Source organism: Pholis gunnellus, assembly GCF_910591455.1.
Source record: "Pholis gunnellus genome assembly, chromosome: 4".
In the NCBI taxonomy this organism is placed as follows: Eukaryota; Metazoa; Chordata; class Actinopteri; order Perciformes; family Pholidae; genus Pholis; species Pholis gunnellus.
The window spans coordinates 13,599,090-13,616,470 of record NC_136530.1 but is presented as its reverse complement, the minus strand read 5'-3'; the positions used below and the strand labels follow the sequence as shown (position 1 = coordinate 13,616,470).

The 17,381-nt window shown below is 38.9% G+C and overlaps 1 protein-coding gene across 1 annotated transcript; it reads left to right on the top strand.

Annotated features, from left to right (window-relative positions):
• Positions 1 to 4,950: 4,950 nt before the first annotated feature.
• Positions 4,951 to 16,921, top strand: il12rb1 (interleukin 12 receptor subunit beta 1; the record flags this gene model as incomplete). Its single annotated transcript, XM_079157905.1, has 15 exons — positions 4,951 to 5,026; positions 6,486 to 6,609; positions 8,116 to 8,276; positions 8,394 to 8,536; positions 9,048 to 9,144; positions 9,292 to 9,414; positions 9,700 to 9,776; positions 10,901 to 11,129; positions 11,226 to 11,366; positions 11,721 to 11,822; positions 13,087 to 13,233; positions 13,452 to 13,607; positions 13,710 to 13,779; positions 14,098 to 14,173; positions 15,454 to 16,921. 15 exons carry the CDS (start codon positions 4,951 to 4,953, stop codon positions 15,769 to 15,771), a joined length of 2,040 nt encoding a protein of 679 aa, XP_079014031.1. The 3' UTR covers positions 15,772 to 16,921.
• Positions 16,922 to 17,381: the final 460 nt, after the last annotated feature.

Genomic DNA, 17,381 nt, shown 5'->3' with positions numbered 1-17,381 from the left:
AAGTAATCACTACAGGCGGCCAGCACAGCTTTGTGGACCTGGAAGCGTTCCTCATTGATGGCCAGCACAACGTCAAGTAGTTGGCCCCGAGCCCGCAAGACCGACAAGCCCTGGAGGAGGGTGGCACTGTGGCTTGAGGCGGAGAATGTACAGCGCAGGGTGCTATTCTTGTTAGCCATACTGGAAAGAAAGAAAAAAAGGGGCCCTGTCACAATCAGTTAACCTTTAGAATAAAACTCTTATATTTTCCATGGCTTCAATTCCTAACTGAACTAGGAGACTTTGTTCCATTTTAAATATATTGCATACAGTTGTAATATTCAGGCCGAGCAGGCTGTATATCTCGCGCACATTAAAATGTGATCTATATGTGGATATCGTGTTAACTCAAGGCGCAGACGCACACAGCAATACTGTGATGGGAATTTGATCTGATCGGCCTCAGTCAGCCAAGAGGAAATTCAATCTGTAGCGTACAATGTCTTCGCATTAGTGAGAGCAATTCTGCACACAGGAAAGAAACGACACCGCTATCAATAAAAATGTCATCGCTCTGTTTAGGCTATTTTGTTGCGGCACAACAAAAACAAACCCGTCAGTCAGAGGCATGGCTGCCACATGCACGAACAGTATGAACACAATCTCAGTGTGCAGAATGAAAACGTGGTTGTTGATAGAAAACCCCAATGTACGGTGTAGAGGTGACAGAAAACGTGACAAGATAAGAAAAACTTCATTCAGACTAAAAGGTAGAAACTTAACCTGAGAGAGTATCAAGCTTCTTGACATCACTTCAGGTAGAAATATTTCTACAACTATTCCCCACAGGTGTAGACATTCAGATCAGACATCTGTACTGTGGCAGCTGCGTCACAATGCGTTTCCTTCTCTTCCTCTAGGTCTTTAATTTTGTTGCAACTTAAAATAGTGTTAAAGAAGTGTTTCATTAGCTAAATCTGAAAATGGACGTTAAGCCTGATTTGGCTGATTGGAAAGAGTAAAAATTAACCCTCAGAGTGAAAATACTTCAGCGAGTATGCAACTGTTCCCTGTGCTGTTGCATTAAAGGAGTGTTGCATTATGGGCTGTTTGTAGCCTTACCGTTGCAAAGCTAGTGTGTTTCTACTTCATATCCTTTTATAATGTGTTTTCTGACATTAAAATGACATTAAAACTGCACCACTGCGGTTCAAACTGTGTCCTGTGTGAAAGGCTCTTGCTGTGTGCAGTCAGAAAAAAGTATCACTGCCAAGAAAAGATGGGTCATCTTATATTCAGGCCAATACAAAAGTGTATCCATCGGAACTTTATTTTTCAACTTAAGCCTCCTGCTTTATTTACATACTGTGACAGCAGACATTTTGACTTGACACAATAGTAAAAGTTACCGAGCCATCATAAATGTTATCATTTAAACATGTGATTTTCCTATTGTGGCTTATCTACTGTGGAAATTCAGCCAATTTCAAGTGATCAAAAACATGTTGTGTCGGCTGATAGGCCGATATCAGTATCAACAGTCAAGGTGTTTTATCTGATTTTATTAAAAATGTGTGGAATTTTTTTTATAAAAACAAGTAAAAAAACGTTCACTTTCACATTTCTGTTCACAATTTGCAACTTTGTTTCAACGCGTTTCTTGTTCGGCCTCGTATTGTTACATTGTGGTCTGCACCTAACTTTGAATGTGTTCTGTAGGTTTACTGTTGCAGGTAAACTAATGATAACAATAACTAAGGGGCCGTTATTGCATCGACACTTCCAAAAACTATTGAAAGTATTAACTTGGACATTAAAATATAAGAGAAAACGCTTTGCCGAGTATTCAACAAATATGTTTAAGTTCACCTGCTACTATACACGAGGCGACTTTCTAAACGGACAATTGTTACATTACATCGTTACTTTATCTCCACCGTTACTCATCACAGATATAGGGAGCAGGTAGTGTGGAGGCCCCGGACAGCTCCTCGGTGTTTCCCGGAGTCAAGCCGCTACTCCGGGACGTTCCAGCGGGCTTGAACGGGGCTGCAGTCCCGGAGCTGTGAAGGCTTTCGCACAAGGAAACACCGAGGGACTGGGGTCCACCACCGCGGACGCTCCGCATCCTCAACCCGCTTCACTCACCTGCTCTGTGGATGTTTGGAAGCATGATCCCCGCCATCCGACTCCGCCATCTTCTAGCACAGAGCAACACGCATGGAGCATTTTCAGTGATGTTACCAGAAGGCAAACGGCACGATTGGTCTGTTCATGGTTGTTGTTTTAAAGTATGGGAACAGTCTGTTTATCAGGCAGGGACAGAGGACAGCCGTCTGTCTCAGGTCCTGTGGTGAACCGCGGTGAATACGGTGCTGACCTCTCCTACCGGCTGTTTGCGGCACGTCCCTCCTCTGTACCAACGAATGCTGGCCACTGGGTGGCGCCACTGTGCCGTGTACTGGTGTACTGATGGCGCTGGAGAGGTTCAACGATAGCGTAAGTAAAGAAGAAGAAGAAGCAGAAGAAGAAGTAAACTTAGCGATGAGTAAAAAAAGTAAAATTCCTTTCATTTTCGTAATTAAAAGTTGAAAGACCATAATGTAAAAATCCTCAATTAAAAAGTAAAGTAAATATACGGTGGCCCCGAGAGCTCATCGCTCTGCAAAGTAAGACAAAACATGCAAACAGACGAAACATAAACAGATTAACTTCTTAAACCACAAACCATTGCAACAACAAGCAAAGTCCCAGCCGTGTGCATTACTTTTTAAGTGTCCCACTAATTACCTTGTGTTTTGTCTATTGACATTTGTTTTCTTAATTTGGGGCCACCCCGCAAAGGCCCCACATTCAAGCTTTTACTGAAGTAATAGTACAAAAGTATTATCAGCAAAATGCACTTAAGGTGTCAAAAGTAAAAGCAGTTATTATGCAGACAAATGGGCCCTCATCATCTAAAATAAATGATGAGTGTGTTATTATTATACATAATATTATTGGATTAATGGTACATTAATGTGTAATGTAATCTGTGATAGATTGGTGACCTGTACAGATAATGAATATTTGATGGAATTAAATTGAAATATCTCTGGTTCTGTTGTCCTCAAATATCTTAAATATACCATATAAGTAAACTATGCTGTATTCTAGCATCATAAATACTTTCAGAGCAACTATTTCAACAAATAAAAAGAGTGGTAAACAGCCTTGTGCTGTTGTTGCAAAGACATTTTATTGTTTTAATTTCTTCAGTTCTTAGAGAATTCAATATTTAGAAGTTCTACAGTGAGAAGTGAAGGGTGAGCAACATGGCTGCAAAACCTGAAAAAGTTTTTGCGTACATAAATAAATGAAGTGCAATCAAATACAGTCTGTAAAGCATTATTCCTGTGTTGTGTATTAGACAAAGAATAACATTTATTCAGGGAAGTTATGGAGAAACCTTTCTTTTTTTTTTACTCCTGACCAGTGACCTGCACTAAATCCGTTACTCCTCTCCAGCGCTCCTCTTGTACAGAAGTCCCTTTTTGAAAGTGCAAGTGATTTGATATGAAACTATATCTTTGTATGGGAAATGGGATAAAAAATGAGGATGTAAGATGAGGAGGAGTTGCATGAGAATGAACGGCTCCAAGACAACAACATGAGCTTGAGAGAAACACTTTAAATAATTGAACATTGTTCACATCACAATTTGTTAACAGATTTAAAACATTCACATGCAAAGTTACACAAATCAAACAGTAAGTCTAAAGTCTATTTCAGTATGGAAACCTGGACCATGTGCTGCCCTAACCTTCTCCTCTGTTACGCTATTAAGCTATACAGTATTTTTGATAATAACATTGCATCAAATGACACCAGTTATGTTGCATGAAAATATCACTATCCTGCAAAATCCACAGATAATCAACATTCAACTCTGCAGGTATTTACGTCTTTCAGCCACTTCTGGGTTGGAACTTTGCAACAAGCTTGAAGCTACCTGACCAACACAAATGTGTTTTATTTTGAGTTAATCCCACACACATCATCCTGCTGATAAATCCTCCCTCGAGCACCACATGTGTATTAATCCAATGCCGAGAATAGTCACAAGCAAATACATTCCTGATTGAGCAGCTTTTGCTGAAAAAAACTACAGTGCCGAGCTGTTTAATGCAACATGATCTCATCCCTACTCGTCATATTTTGCTGCTTGGGCAGAAGCTCCCAGCGTCACTATAATTAATTTGGTTAGCATCTTTTTTAGTTTTTTTAATAGTTTTTGTAACAGCACCAACAACAGGGGCAGCAACAATAACAACAAAAACAAGGAAGAGAGGAAAGAAGATACTAACAAACAAACAAAAAGAAGGCCACTGCCCGAGCTTTGGATTTTGACACTCTATGAGTGAGACCAGGTTGTTATATGAAATTAAAGTTGAGAGGTAACTACTTAACCCAAAACACAATCTTTTACTTAACCTAACCAAGTTGTTTTGTTATCTTAAGCTAAACATAGCCTAATTGAGAACGCAGTTTTGAAACCGCAAAAGCGTCAAGTGTGGTTAAAGCACTATAATGTTGATATGCACGTATACAGAAACGTTGATGTGAAAAGTATTTTTGGGATTCAACGTATTTGTGGTTTGCAGAAAGGTACAATGTCAAAAAGATGTAAATGCTTCTACTGGAGTCTCCTCCAGTCTGTCTTTGACAGGAAGCCTAGAAATGAACTTTAAAAAAAGAAAAGAATCAGCAAAATTACTTCAAAGAGTCGTCACTTTGTTGTGTCTGCCTGGTGTCAAACACAAAACTCCCCCCGCCCCTGACACTTGTGGGTTTTGCTGCAGTTCATATAAACTGAGAAATGAAACTTCTCTGACATTTCTGAGAAAGACAAGTGAGTTACATGAAGGCAGGTTGAATGCATGGACTCTCACATGCTGAAGAATGAGCCTTCGAGACTTTCCTCTACACCTCATGGAAACTTTGAAATGCTGGAGATCACTTCGTGAATACATTGTGGTGTTTATGTTCCTTATAACGGTCAGCAAAGGTAAATAAAACCCTCTATCTTTTCTTTTCGCACTTCATTTAAGTTACCCGATGATAACCTTTACTGTTAACCTCTATCTGATAGTATCAAAACACTTTTCACACAATCACACATATGAAAGTGGCAATTCTCTCTCAGTAAAAGTTGAACATCAGCCACCAAATGTTGGTGAGCTTATCAGCATCGTGTGGTTGCCATTTGCATCCGCACCGCACTGCTCTGTGCAGCCGGATTTAAGCGCCAGCCTTCATAGTTGTATCTTAACTGATATTTCACACATTTCTTTTTCAGAAATAGGATGTTTGTTTACTCAATGTTGAGCTTACGCTCACTCAGTACAAGGAGACAGACCGGTTCAGTGCTTGGACTGATGGACTGTAGCGTCATTGCTTGCAGATTTAATAGATATGAATTAATGTCAAAATATGTAACAGTTATAAATAGCTGAACTATAAACGCATGGATTATTATTGAAGGAGGGATGGCACTCACCTTAAACCACAAGACAGAAATAGTTTAAGACGCCACCCAATTTTGGAAAAGCAGGGAAAACTTCGAATTTGATATTAATTAATTAAGTCTCAATCTCAGGGCTGCAACAGACTTGTTGTCCTGGTGTACAGTGATTTATTTAACAAATGAAATGATCAAGTTCTTATTAACTTCAATATTTATTGGCCTAACTACATAACTAAATTATGAAAATAAATCAATAAACAGTCAAATGAGAAAAATAAATGGAATGAATGAAGAATATGATGATGAGTACAATGAATTACGATGAACACGAATGAAAGGGATAACATGTGACCAGGTAGAATCAATATAGTACTGCACCTTTCAACAGTTGATAGTTTAAGAAGCACCAGGGAAGATTGTGAAGTAAGGTGTTATTAGTTCTTATTTAAGGGAGATCGTACTTTAGATCTTAGGCTTATTGATTAACGTTCATTTATACATAAAACGGTTTGAGTGTCATTATTGTTGTGTCTTATCTGCTGTCAGTCTATCCAGCCATGTAGTAAATTGAGAACCCAAACAATTAGCCGACTGGGGGTCCTGAGAGCAGTTTTTGGAAGAATTTTATCAGTTAAAATGATCAGGTTAAAGATATTTTGTCATCATTCTAATTATCACATTTCAGTTTTTATCATCTGTCGTCCACAACAGGACCAAATGCCAAACCTCTAACAATTAAATATGCTTTATTGGCATTTATGTAACAAACAAAGACAATACAAGTGTGACAATGACAATATTGCCAAAGTGTAAGTAATAATGAGATTACATTTTAAAAACTGTTCTATAAAACGTATAAATAAATAAAATAAGAAAACTGAAGCCTTTCATATTTCTGCTTTGGGTTTGATGCTGAAAAAAAGTCTTTCTTATTTTCTAGACCGTAAGAGAAATGTTAAAAATGTATAAACGAGATCATTTGAAATGTGTCACTCCTAAGGGTCAGCATGTGAGGCTCCTTCCAGTCCCGAGTGCTTCAGAAGAACCGCTGACGCAACTGTTTACTTTTGTGAATGGAGCATGAATACGACTGAGAGCAATGTGACATTTTTGATTTATTTTAAGTGAGTATTGTTCTGTGTTTGAGCTGCAATATTTTGACATGGTGATTTTGTGTCTGCATATGGATGTAACAAGTATTACACATAAAACATCACAAAAACACACACCTCTCCGATAAGAGATGGTTAGCTTAGCTTAGATTTGCGGATGTACTGGAAACGGGGGAAACAGCCAGCTTGGCTCTATTAGAAGGTAACAAAATCTGCAACAAACTACGGATTAAACTACCACGGTGCACTCAGTAGAGTACAGATCTCCGGCAGGTGTGTCTGCAACTTCAATTGAATGAACAACGTTCCAACCCACAATTGGAATGGAAGGCGTCGTACACGTTCAAATTTAAAATCAAGCGGCGACGAATGCAGATAATTGGCTCAATGTTGTTAATATGTTGTGTATCAAACACGTCGTACAATATTCCAAAAACAAAATTAAACTCACTAAGCTGTCTGCCTGCTAAGCAGCAGCTGAGTTGCATCGAGGTGCAGCAGTTATGTGTGGTAGTCCCATCAGATGTTAGGGGTTAGCCAAACACACTGAACAAAACGATAAAAGAGGTACGCAGCAGTGTGTGCGCGGGTCGTTATGTTAGCTGTTAGTGGGTGAGCAGGCAGCAGGCAGTCAATGACTACGTTGACATGCATTCTCATATTCCACTATTATTCCGGATATGACAATATTCCAAATTTGATGAGGTTCATGTAACATCATATTCCATTTAGATATTCTAAATTAGGCCTTATTCCAAAATGGGCATTTTCGATTAAGACATGCGGGATATGCCGATATTATTCTGGTTTTGGGAGCATCTTTTGGACATGTATATCTACAGCGCATTTGGAATATGTTTCTCAAAAGGGCTTTTTACAGCACTTTGTGTTTCGTCAAACAAGTCCGCCAGCGGTGGATAACTTTAAAATAACATTTTGAAGCATATGCACGGCTGCATGGAAACGGGAATATTAGTTGAATATACATTTTCATTAGCCATGTAAACAGCTTATTGGGAATATTGTCTTTTTCGGAATAAACAACGAATATTTGGTGCATGTAAACATAGTCAATGGTTCTGTAAAAAAAGCTGTAAAAGGTGTTTTGAGTAAGTGTGAGTCAGCGCAACCACAAGTTGTACATAATTGTGCAGTTTGCTGCCGCAGAATGCCAGATTAGCTGTGGACAGACACCGAGGTGCACACTCACTCACGCACACACACTCATACGGTCGCAGGCACACACAAAACCGCATGATGCTCCTGGCGGACATAATGCACATGATGACAGATGAGATATTACATATTAATTTGTGCGCTTTAGAGATGCTGGTTGGTGGATTTTGTTACCTTTAGACAAAGCCAGGGTGTTTTTAACAATCTTAAAGCAACTTAAGGGAAACAAATGGGCAAAATTGGCTGTAAAGGGGTTAATATACACCTTCACTCTAATGCTGAGGAGATGTGTTCCTGCCATTCTCAATGCACTCAAAGCTAGCTCTGAATGTTCACTTGCAGTAATAAAATAACGTCTTGGAGAATCTTGGAGAAGACGTGTTACATCCTTGACGAATCCTTGAGGAAAGACAAAAATCATGCTGTTCACATTCAGGTGGAAGCTCAAGTCGGAAACTCGAGCTGCATGTCGACCAGGAGGTCTGTGGTACTCCCTCACACAGGTACTGGATGCTCCTGTTATTTAAAAACACACACAAGTGGAAGAAGTTTACTATGTATAAAGTGCTAAAGTATATGTAGTAAATGAATGTCATAAATACTTTTATTTTCCTCAACAGTTAAGTATGAAGCACCACAAAATATTTCCATGTCCTGGTTTAAAAACAACCTCAACTTGAGATGGATAGCTGCAGAGAAGTATCCAGCTTTAGCCGAGATCCGATTCAGACGCAACGAACACCCCACAGAATCATGGGGAAAAGTGAGGCAGATGTTCTTACCACATGTAATGTATCCGAAGTTTTGACATACCTGACATATTTAACCTTCTATCCATATTGCAGTTACAGAGAACAACAAATACCAGCAGTACACCTTCAATGGGTGAGTAGTCTCTTTTTGGAACTCAAGTCTTTTGAATAAAAAGTTTATTCACCCTTGTTTCATATCTGTTCTTAATTGTGGATCTATAGCTGAGGTACACTGAAGGATCATACCAGTGGTTTTACCACTCTACTGTAAATTCTCATTCAGTATTTACTTTAATGACGTCTGATGAAGTGTTTAGACATGTTAGTTCTGCTAATTCTGAGACAGGGTAAAACACAGAAGTGTCTGTATAGGCCGGTGAGACTGCAGTGCCCCAGTTCATTGTAATGAACCAGTCCAACAATTAAGTTCCCTGATCTGTTTTAAATAGTTTTTAGACAACAATGGAGCACTCTCTATCCAGCCACTAATTAAACCCCTGCCTCTCAGTCACTCCTTGCCAGATCATTTCCATGTCTACCTACCCGCCCATCTCGTCCTGTTTCCGGTCTCCCCGTCTGCCTGCCCTGCCTCGTCCTACTGGATCCCTGGTGTGTTCCTGTAAGTTTCCTGTTCTGATTTCATTATTCATTAAATACCTGCTCCACTCTACTTCTGGTCTTGTCTGCATTTGAGTCCTCCACCACACCCCGGGACAGAATATCCAATTTATGAAATGTCTCTCTTTTTTTCTTTTTATTCAAACAGACCATGTTGTTGTTGGTAATCTGTTGAAGGATTCAGTTTACCAGGTTCAAATCAGACATCGGTCCACTCGGGCCCTCAACCCACTGTGGAGCGACTGGTCTCCAGTTGTGACTGTTCCTGCAGGTGAAGTCATAGATTTTATAGTTTATTCGTTAGCACTTAAATCCAGTGTCCTAAAAGTATTTGTGGCTTTACAAATCACAAACTATAATACTGTATATAAATATGAGTCCTAACCACTCGCATCCTGTCTTTCCTACGTTTAAGAGTTGTTAACATCTGAACAGATGCAACTTTAAGATTTATTCCACCCTAAAACACTTGTTTTTTGCTGTAGGCTCAAACTATATTATAGTATTACCCAACATACAGTAAACAGCTCAATAATATCTTGTGTTTTTACTGCAGAGCTTGAACAAAAACCTGAAGTCACCATTATGACAAGGCTTTTAAATGGCGCCCGAAAGGTGACGCTAACGTGGAAGGTAAGACAGTGACGGGAAAACTACACCAACATGTTCACACACTTCATCCCATATTGTTCAATAATGTGGTCCCAAATAGGACAATAGTAACGTGTCCAACTGAAACAGCAGAGAGTATTTGTATTACAGTCTCTACTGTATGTATAACTGTAAATTCCTGATGTTCAAACTGTTCACAGTTAAACTTTTTATACAGCAGAGAAAAATGTGTCATGAAACATTTAACATTTTACTGCAGAGAACTGAATTGCTTTTGTGATTAATGAGAAATAGAAATTACTAATGTATGTTTCTATTAAACAGGCAGTTAGCCAAAGGAAGACAAAATTTACTTTATGTTTAAAAAATTCAAAGAAAGTGAGAGTAACATAATCTATAGTGTCTGATTGGTGGATTATGTTTATATGTGACATATTCACACATACGTTTTAAACAGAATTACATCATGAGCATGAAACGTTTTTCTTCTTTTCCCAAACATTGTAATGGTACCCGCAGGTTTATCACAGCAGAAATAACAATTACCCCTTTAATACAGTGCTACTAGGCCACTACAATCAAATTCATAAACAAATTCTACTACTAACAATAACAATAATGAGGATGATAAAACTTTAAAAAAATCACACTACTAATACATTGTCTTAACAATTTGTTTAACCTTAAAGTGTGTCATGAAATCCTAAAACAAGAAAATAAAAACTTTCAAGTTGAGCGTGAATAATATATATGTTTTACAATATCTTCAAGTTCAGCCAATTAAGTACCCAGTATGAACATTTGTACTTTAATTCAGTCCATTTGTTTTAGAAACATTTAACTGCAATGGAAGCAGCAAGCAGAATTTGGCAGAATTTAAAAATATGAAGATGTTGCATTGCTGACTCACAGTATTTCTTTAAATAACACCGATTGACACAACTTAACTACAAAAAAAACTTTAATACTAACCTTTAACCTCCCGGTTCAAGTGAAATGAAACCTGGTTCATAAACCTCACTTTTTGCTCCAACCGTTCTGCTTCGGGACCAACAGTGTGCGTTATAACGGCGTTTCTACCGCTTTGTGTTTCCTTCTTGGACTGTAGCAGTCACTTTGCTGTGTTTGTCTCTTCTGCTGTTCAGCCGATGCCACATGCAGCTGCAGTCACAGGAGTGAGTTACATCCTGAATGACACACAGTCTTCTCAAGGATGTCCTTGCAAGCAAAAAGGACATCCCATCAACACGAGTGAACACACTACTACTGTCTCGTTATCTGCCGTCAACATCACTGTAATCGCCAGAAACTCAGCGGGTGATTCTCCACCAGCAATCATTCAAGTACCGGCTGAACCTGCTGCAGATTTAAAAAGTAGGCCAAAGTGTGTGCGTGTGTGTGTGTGTGTGTCTCAAATATCCTGTGCATTTATCCTTCAGTCAACCTAAAAGGCTGTTGTTCCCCCGACAGTTTGTGACAAGACGTTACTGGATGGAAAATTAAATAAAACTTGCCTTGAGTTGTACGAGCTTCAAGATGGAGATTCAAGGCCAGAACATGTGATCACCTTAATGGCACAGAAGATGAAAAAGAAGAAGCAGATAAAAATGAGTATGTTTTATCTAAAGTGCTTTTAATCTAACACAGCTTCATCACATCGGCACTACAAACGACAATGGAGAAGAAGATGAAACAAAAAAATAGCCAGGATGAAAGCGTTGTCAAATCCTCCGCATAGTGGATTCAACAAATCAGTACAAAAGATGCTACGGTGCACCAAAGCTAATCGTTGGCCTAATTTAGCATCACATTTCATTGATGGTTTTCAAACATCAGCCTAACATTACTTTTACTATTATTGTCTTTGTTATACCACCATGGTGAAGATAATGTTGTGACACATTTACATCAAAAATATAACTAATATATATAATTCATCTAACTATGAATCTGTTTCTGTTTCAGACATTAAAGACTATGTTCGCTACCTTTACTTTGAACACAGATGTGAAGGCGGTCGGAATCCACAGACAGTTAAAATGTGCCTCTTTTATCAAAAAGAGGGCGGTAAGTGTCTTAATCCAATACTCTAAGACGCACAGGGGCGCCACAATTATCAGATACTAAACTTAGTCTGCTTGCTGGAAGTGCTGCAACAAGTACTACAAGTGAAACAACAGAACACATTGACACTCGGTTGCTCCATCCCTTTGGTGCAGACGGGAATATCTCAACAACTATCAGATGAATTGCCATGAAATATTGTACAGACATTCATGATACCTAGAAGACATTTTCTAAATGACTTTGGTGATGATGTGACTTTTCCCTAGCCTAGCGCCACCAGCAGGTTGACATTTGTGTTTTTTTTTTTGTTTGAACTGCTGGTCGGACTACCGTGTGATTTAGTTCAGACATTCACATCTTTCTTGGGATGAATTCTAATAACTTTGGTGATCGCTTAACTTTCCATCTAGGGTCATCATCAGGCCAAATTAGTAATTTGTTGAAGCCTTTGGTTTGTGACCCAATACCTGCAGAACTAATGACATTTCCATCACCTGTACAATGATTTAGGTGCTACTTTGCAAATGTTCTAACATGCTAAACTTATATGGTGAACATGGTAAACAGTCAGCTCGTTCTCACTGCCAGAGTGTCAAACACCGTCACTTTGTCACAAACAAAGTGTCTGATACCGATGCTCAAGGCACCTTTTAGCGACTGGTTGAGACGCACAGGGCTTTAAAGTAACAATTTAAGTCACTGTCATTATTAGACGCTCAGAGAAAATGTCTCAGCAGTGTTATGACTTAGTAAAGACCGAAAAAAAAACCTGATTAAAAAAACAAAGGACTTTCAACCAGGAGGCTGGTGTTTGAAACCAGCGTTCATGTCCCAAACATGTTGCGTTAATTTGAAGTTACATTTATTTTGTTTTCTATTTGTGTTTTCCGTACGAAGCAAGTGTTTTTGTTTGAATTTACAGTGTTAACCATGTGTTTACTGCGACCGTGTGCTGGGCTATCCAGTGCGTTAGAAACTGAAACCAGAGGGTTTGACAAAGCGTTAGCATGTAACGAGTTTGGATGAGAACATGTTGAAACATTGCTAACCATTAGCATGTTAGCATTGTCATTGAAGACTTGTCTTGTTCTACCCGGCTAACATTAATTATCTTATTTAATTTCCAATTTAAAATGTGCACTTCTCATCTCTCGTGTGTGGAACTGATTGGGACCTTTCTTCTTATATGTAGCTACTTTATCTGACTGAGAATGAGAAACATACTGGGGTTGTTTTGAATCTACTTTTTTCTTTCTCTCTTCAGTTCCACACAGAGGACCTCAGGACCTTATTGCTTTTAGTGAAACACACACTTCTGCTGACTTGTCTTGGAAAGGGATTCCCTCTGTGGACCAGCGAGGTTTCCTCACACACTACATCCTCAAAGTCAGCTCACAGGATGAGTTGAAAGGTGTGAAGTCACTTTTTTTTTACTAATCTGTAGCTTTTTGCAAAGGCAAAAGTTTTGTAGAGCTGAGTGAAAGAAAACAAATGTATAATTATATATTTAATTGCAATGGCACAATATTTCACCAATTTTTTGTATGTGTGAGACAATTAAACCTTCTTTGAACGTGTATGATGACAGCACTACGCAAATTTAAGTTTTTCAACATCTCATTTTGTCAGAGTGCCGTAACATATCAGCCTCTCTGCTAAAACACCGTCTGAAAAACTTGACACCGGGAACGAAATACAACATCAGCCTAGTTGGAGTTACACGTGTGGGAGAAGGACCTGAAGCCACAGTAACCATCAACACACTCCCTGAGAAGCCTGTGAATGGTATCGTAAATCAGCTTTGTAGTTTATTTTGGAAAGTTAAATACGAGACAATAGTGCAGTTTTTCTACATGTGGTTGTGAACAAATATTTCCTTTTTCTTAGTGTGGTGGAGTCTGGGCTTGCTGTTTCTGTTCTTTTTCCTCACAACAATGTGCACCTGCATCTTGAAGAGGTAGGTAACCCCTACTGTAAATATTCTACAGATTAAGATTAAAGTATTGATAAACCAAACAAAGTTTACATGAGGACTGAAAGCTAAGTCACTAATGCTGTGGTGAAGTACTCATGTTGTGGCTATCTTTAAAAGGTATGTACAACTGTTTCTGTGATCATTGTATCTTTCAAATTATTCTGATTGTTTAAATTGGTGAACATTAGGGCAGTCTATGTGCTGCTTTTGTTCAATGCCTGCTAAGTTTTACTGCATAAATGCCATACATGGCAGCTTTCAGGAATTTGGTTAATTTGAGTTTGTTTTATCTACACTTAGAATCCAAAACAAGATCTTCCCTCCTGTGCCGACACCCGTTATTCCAGATTTAAACCCTTATCAACCAGAGAGTCAGGTAAGAGACTGATATTTACAAGGGATTTTCAGCAGTTTGCAGTTCTTGCTCTTTATAAAACCCTGACAGCTGATCTTTAGTCATTTGTGCACTGTAAACGTTTTCTGTAGAGTCACAGGTGCCTGTGGGAAACTTTTGGGGTTTAACCTTATAAATAATGACTTGTACTCTCTCCTTATTTTCAGTAAGAGTACAAATCTTTTCTTTGACTTCAACCACAGCTTGTCAGTTAAAAGGGACAGTTCACCCTAAAATCTAATTTTAAAAAACAATTCTTCCAGCAATCATGACCTGGTGATTCATGATAATCCACAGATCTTGTTATGAACAGTTTCATATATATATACATGTATTTTGAGGCACTTTGAGCCCCACAAGCCGAGTGCCATCTAGTCCCATTATATTGGAGAGAAGGCAGACAGCTCTACGGCCGATACCTCTAAAACTTGCAAACAAACAGTGTTCATAAAGATTGTGTTCGACCATGTCTTACTATTCTGTGCCATAAAGCAATCACCAACCTGGTGGCTCAAAGTTGTAAAATGTAGTTGTCATGAAGAGTGGAGCCGGTGGACCCAAACACAAGAGACTACAGGCAACAGAACCAGTTTTAATTCAAGGGTCAGGGCAGGCAAGACACAACGGAACATCTCATAAACAAATTCATGGATGGAAAGAAAAAACTGAACAGAAAACCAAACTTATTTGACGAGAGAATGAAGTGCAGAGATGGGCGGAGAAGCCCAGGTGAGGTGATTAGGCTGGGAAGCACTAACGAGACTGATTCAGAGCAGGTGTGTAGATGGGCAAAGGCGCTAAAACACAAACACAGAAAACAACTAGTCCGATGGCATCTGAGCACAGTGTGTTGGGTGTGGAGACATTCTTTTTTTCCCAGGGAAGTAGATTAAATGGAGGAAAGTCCCTGAACAGTAGGAAGATGAAGTGAGAGAACCACCAACTGTATGACCAGAATGCAGAACTCTGATCATTTCATCAGACGCAGTTTAGTTTCCAGTAAATCAATGTGTCAACTGTTTGGGAATGACTCACTCCCATTGCACTGTGTGAAAACCATGTTGTAGTTATTTTCCTTCTGTTTTTGTTTTACTTTGACTAAAGATTTGTATACAACTTGTATACATTTGTGTATATATGGCAATCCAACAGGACAGCAAGCTAAGAATTTAATAGAACAGTGCTGTTTATTCTCTGTGCATATGATAGTGAAGTCTGGAATCTTGAATCTTACTGTTTTGTGCTAATATGACCCACAACAGAAGTTTCTGGAGGGAAAGGAGGAGGTGCACAAGCTGACGCTGCACCAGCATCCAGAGGACAAGTCTGTCCCTGAGGACGCAGAGAAGACCACTGTCCTCACGGGAGAGTGGGATGAAGGCACTGACGAGGAAGAGGACGATGGGGTTGATTCAAGGATGTCGGAAGGAACCAGTGATGAGTGTCCAGGCTCCACAGATGAGGCACTGATGAGCTCCAGAGAAGGAGAAATGACTGATCTCGAACAAGTGGACAACGAGATCGCCATGCTGATATACAGGAATGGTTTGGTCTTCGATGTGAAGACGGACTCTCCTTAAAATGGATTTAAATGAGGGTTTAACTGCCTCACAGAACGCAATTGTATGATAAAGATTGGACGAACACTTTTCTTGTTAGAACTATTTCATTTTTTTAATAATTTTGGATGAAAGGATACTTGCAGAATCATTTACTTCAGAGGAAAATATTAGTTTAATGTTCATGTAAGTTGAATTTTGCCAGTGACTGTTCTTTACCTAAGCAGGAGGGTTTATCGCTTGCAGTGTTGAACTGTTGACGTCAAATCTGGGTTTAGACTTTTATGATTTTTTTTCTTATTTAACTTTGACATTTATAATCCCTAGAGGATGAGTCATAAGGATTTTAATCGTTTTCTTTTCACCACCAGAAGGTCGAAGTTTGACTTACCCTGTGGAATATTTCGATATTTATGATTTGGCACAACATTTTGTACAGACATTCATGGGTCCCAGAGGATGAATCCAAATAACTTTTGTCCCCTGACTTTAATGTAGTGTCACCAACAGCTAAACACTTTGGATTGTGAGTGAATTATCTCAACTATTTGGTTGAAAAATGTAAAACCTTTTCAAATTAATTTATGGTCCTCCGAGGAAGAAACCTACTGACTTTGATGGTTCCTAAAAAATTCATCTAATGCCATCATCAGGTCAAAATGTCTGTAACACTTCTGCTCATGACCAAATGGCTTCAAAACTAATGACCATCAGCTCAGCTGCACTTTGTGTTCAGTGCTGCTTGGCATGTTTGCAAATGTTCACAATCATTTCTCATGCAGTAACTGGAATTATGTAAGGATTTATTAGTTAAGCCAAGGACTGGATTTTAAATCAAAGAGCAGAAGTACATGAACTGAACAGTGTCTTAAACTTTTTTACAGTTTTTGACCACCATTCATGTTTACTTCACAATGACTGGAAACAAAAACTCTTTGCCCCCACTTTATTTTACGATAAACATGACAGCCTCACAGAGCTACAGTCACTGTAGACTCCAGCTCTTGTTAGCAGCTACATCTAGATCAAACGTAATGAAACTCAATAGAATATAGTAAAATTAAAGTTTGTGAGCATGCTTTTTCTTTTCATTTTCAGTAGCAATGTTCAAAAAATGTATGAGATATCCTGTTAAAGAGTCTCATGCATTGTTGGTCAGTGTAACAATGAAACCTACAACTGCAAATAAAAAGAACCAGTGTGTGTGATGTCCGGGTAGCACAACTGTGAGCTTGTACAACAATGTGACAGGAAGTGGTGGTCACAAAAAAAGCCAATGACCTTAAAAAAAGGTAGCTCATGCAAAGTGAAACACTAGATTACTCATCACCAAAGAGACTTCTGTGGTGTTTCAATCTACCTTGTTCCAACTAGAATATGTCATGTTGATTTGCAAGAAGTGACGATAGAGTGAGAGCATTTCCCACAATGCTGCACTTGAATTCCTCTGCAGGAAAAAAGTCTTATACCTGCTTCCTGTACTGAAGGTAGGTTAGGTTGTGGCCTGCTTGGGGAGAACGTCACTCTGTTTAGTTATGACAGTCAACATTCTATCTCTCACCACATCAAGATTAAAATCATCTGTCCTGACCACAGACGGCGCGATAACATCTGATAAACGTGATGTGTTG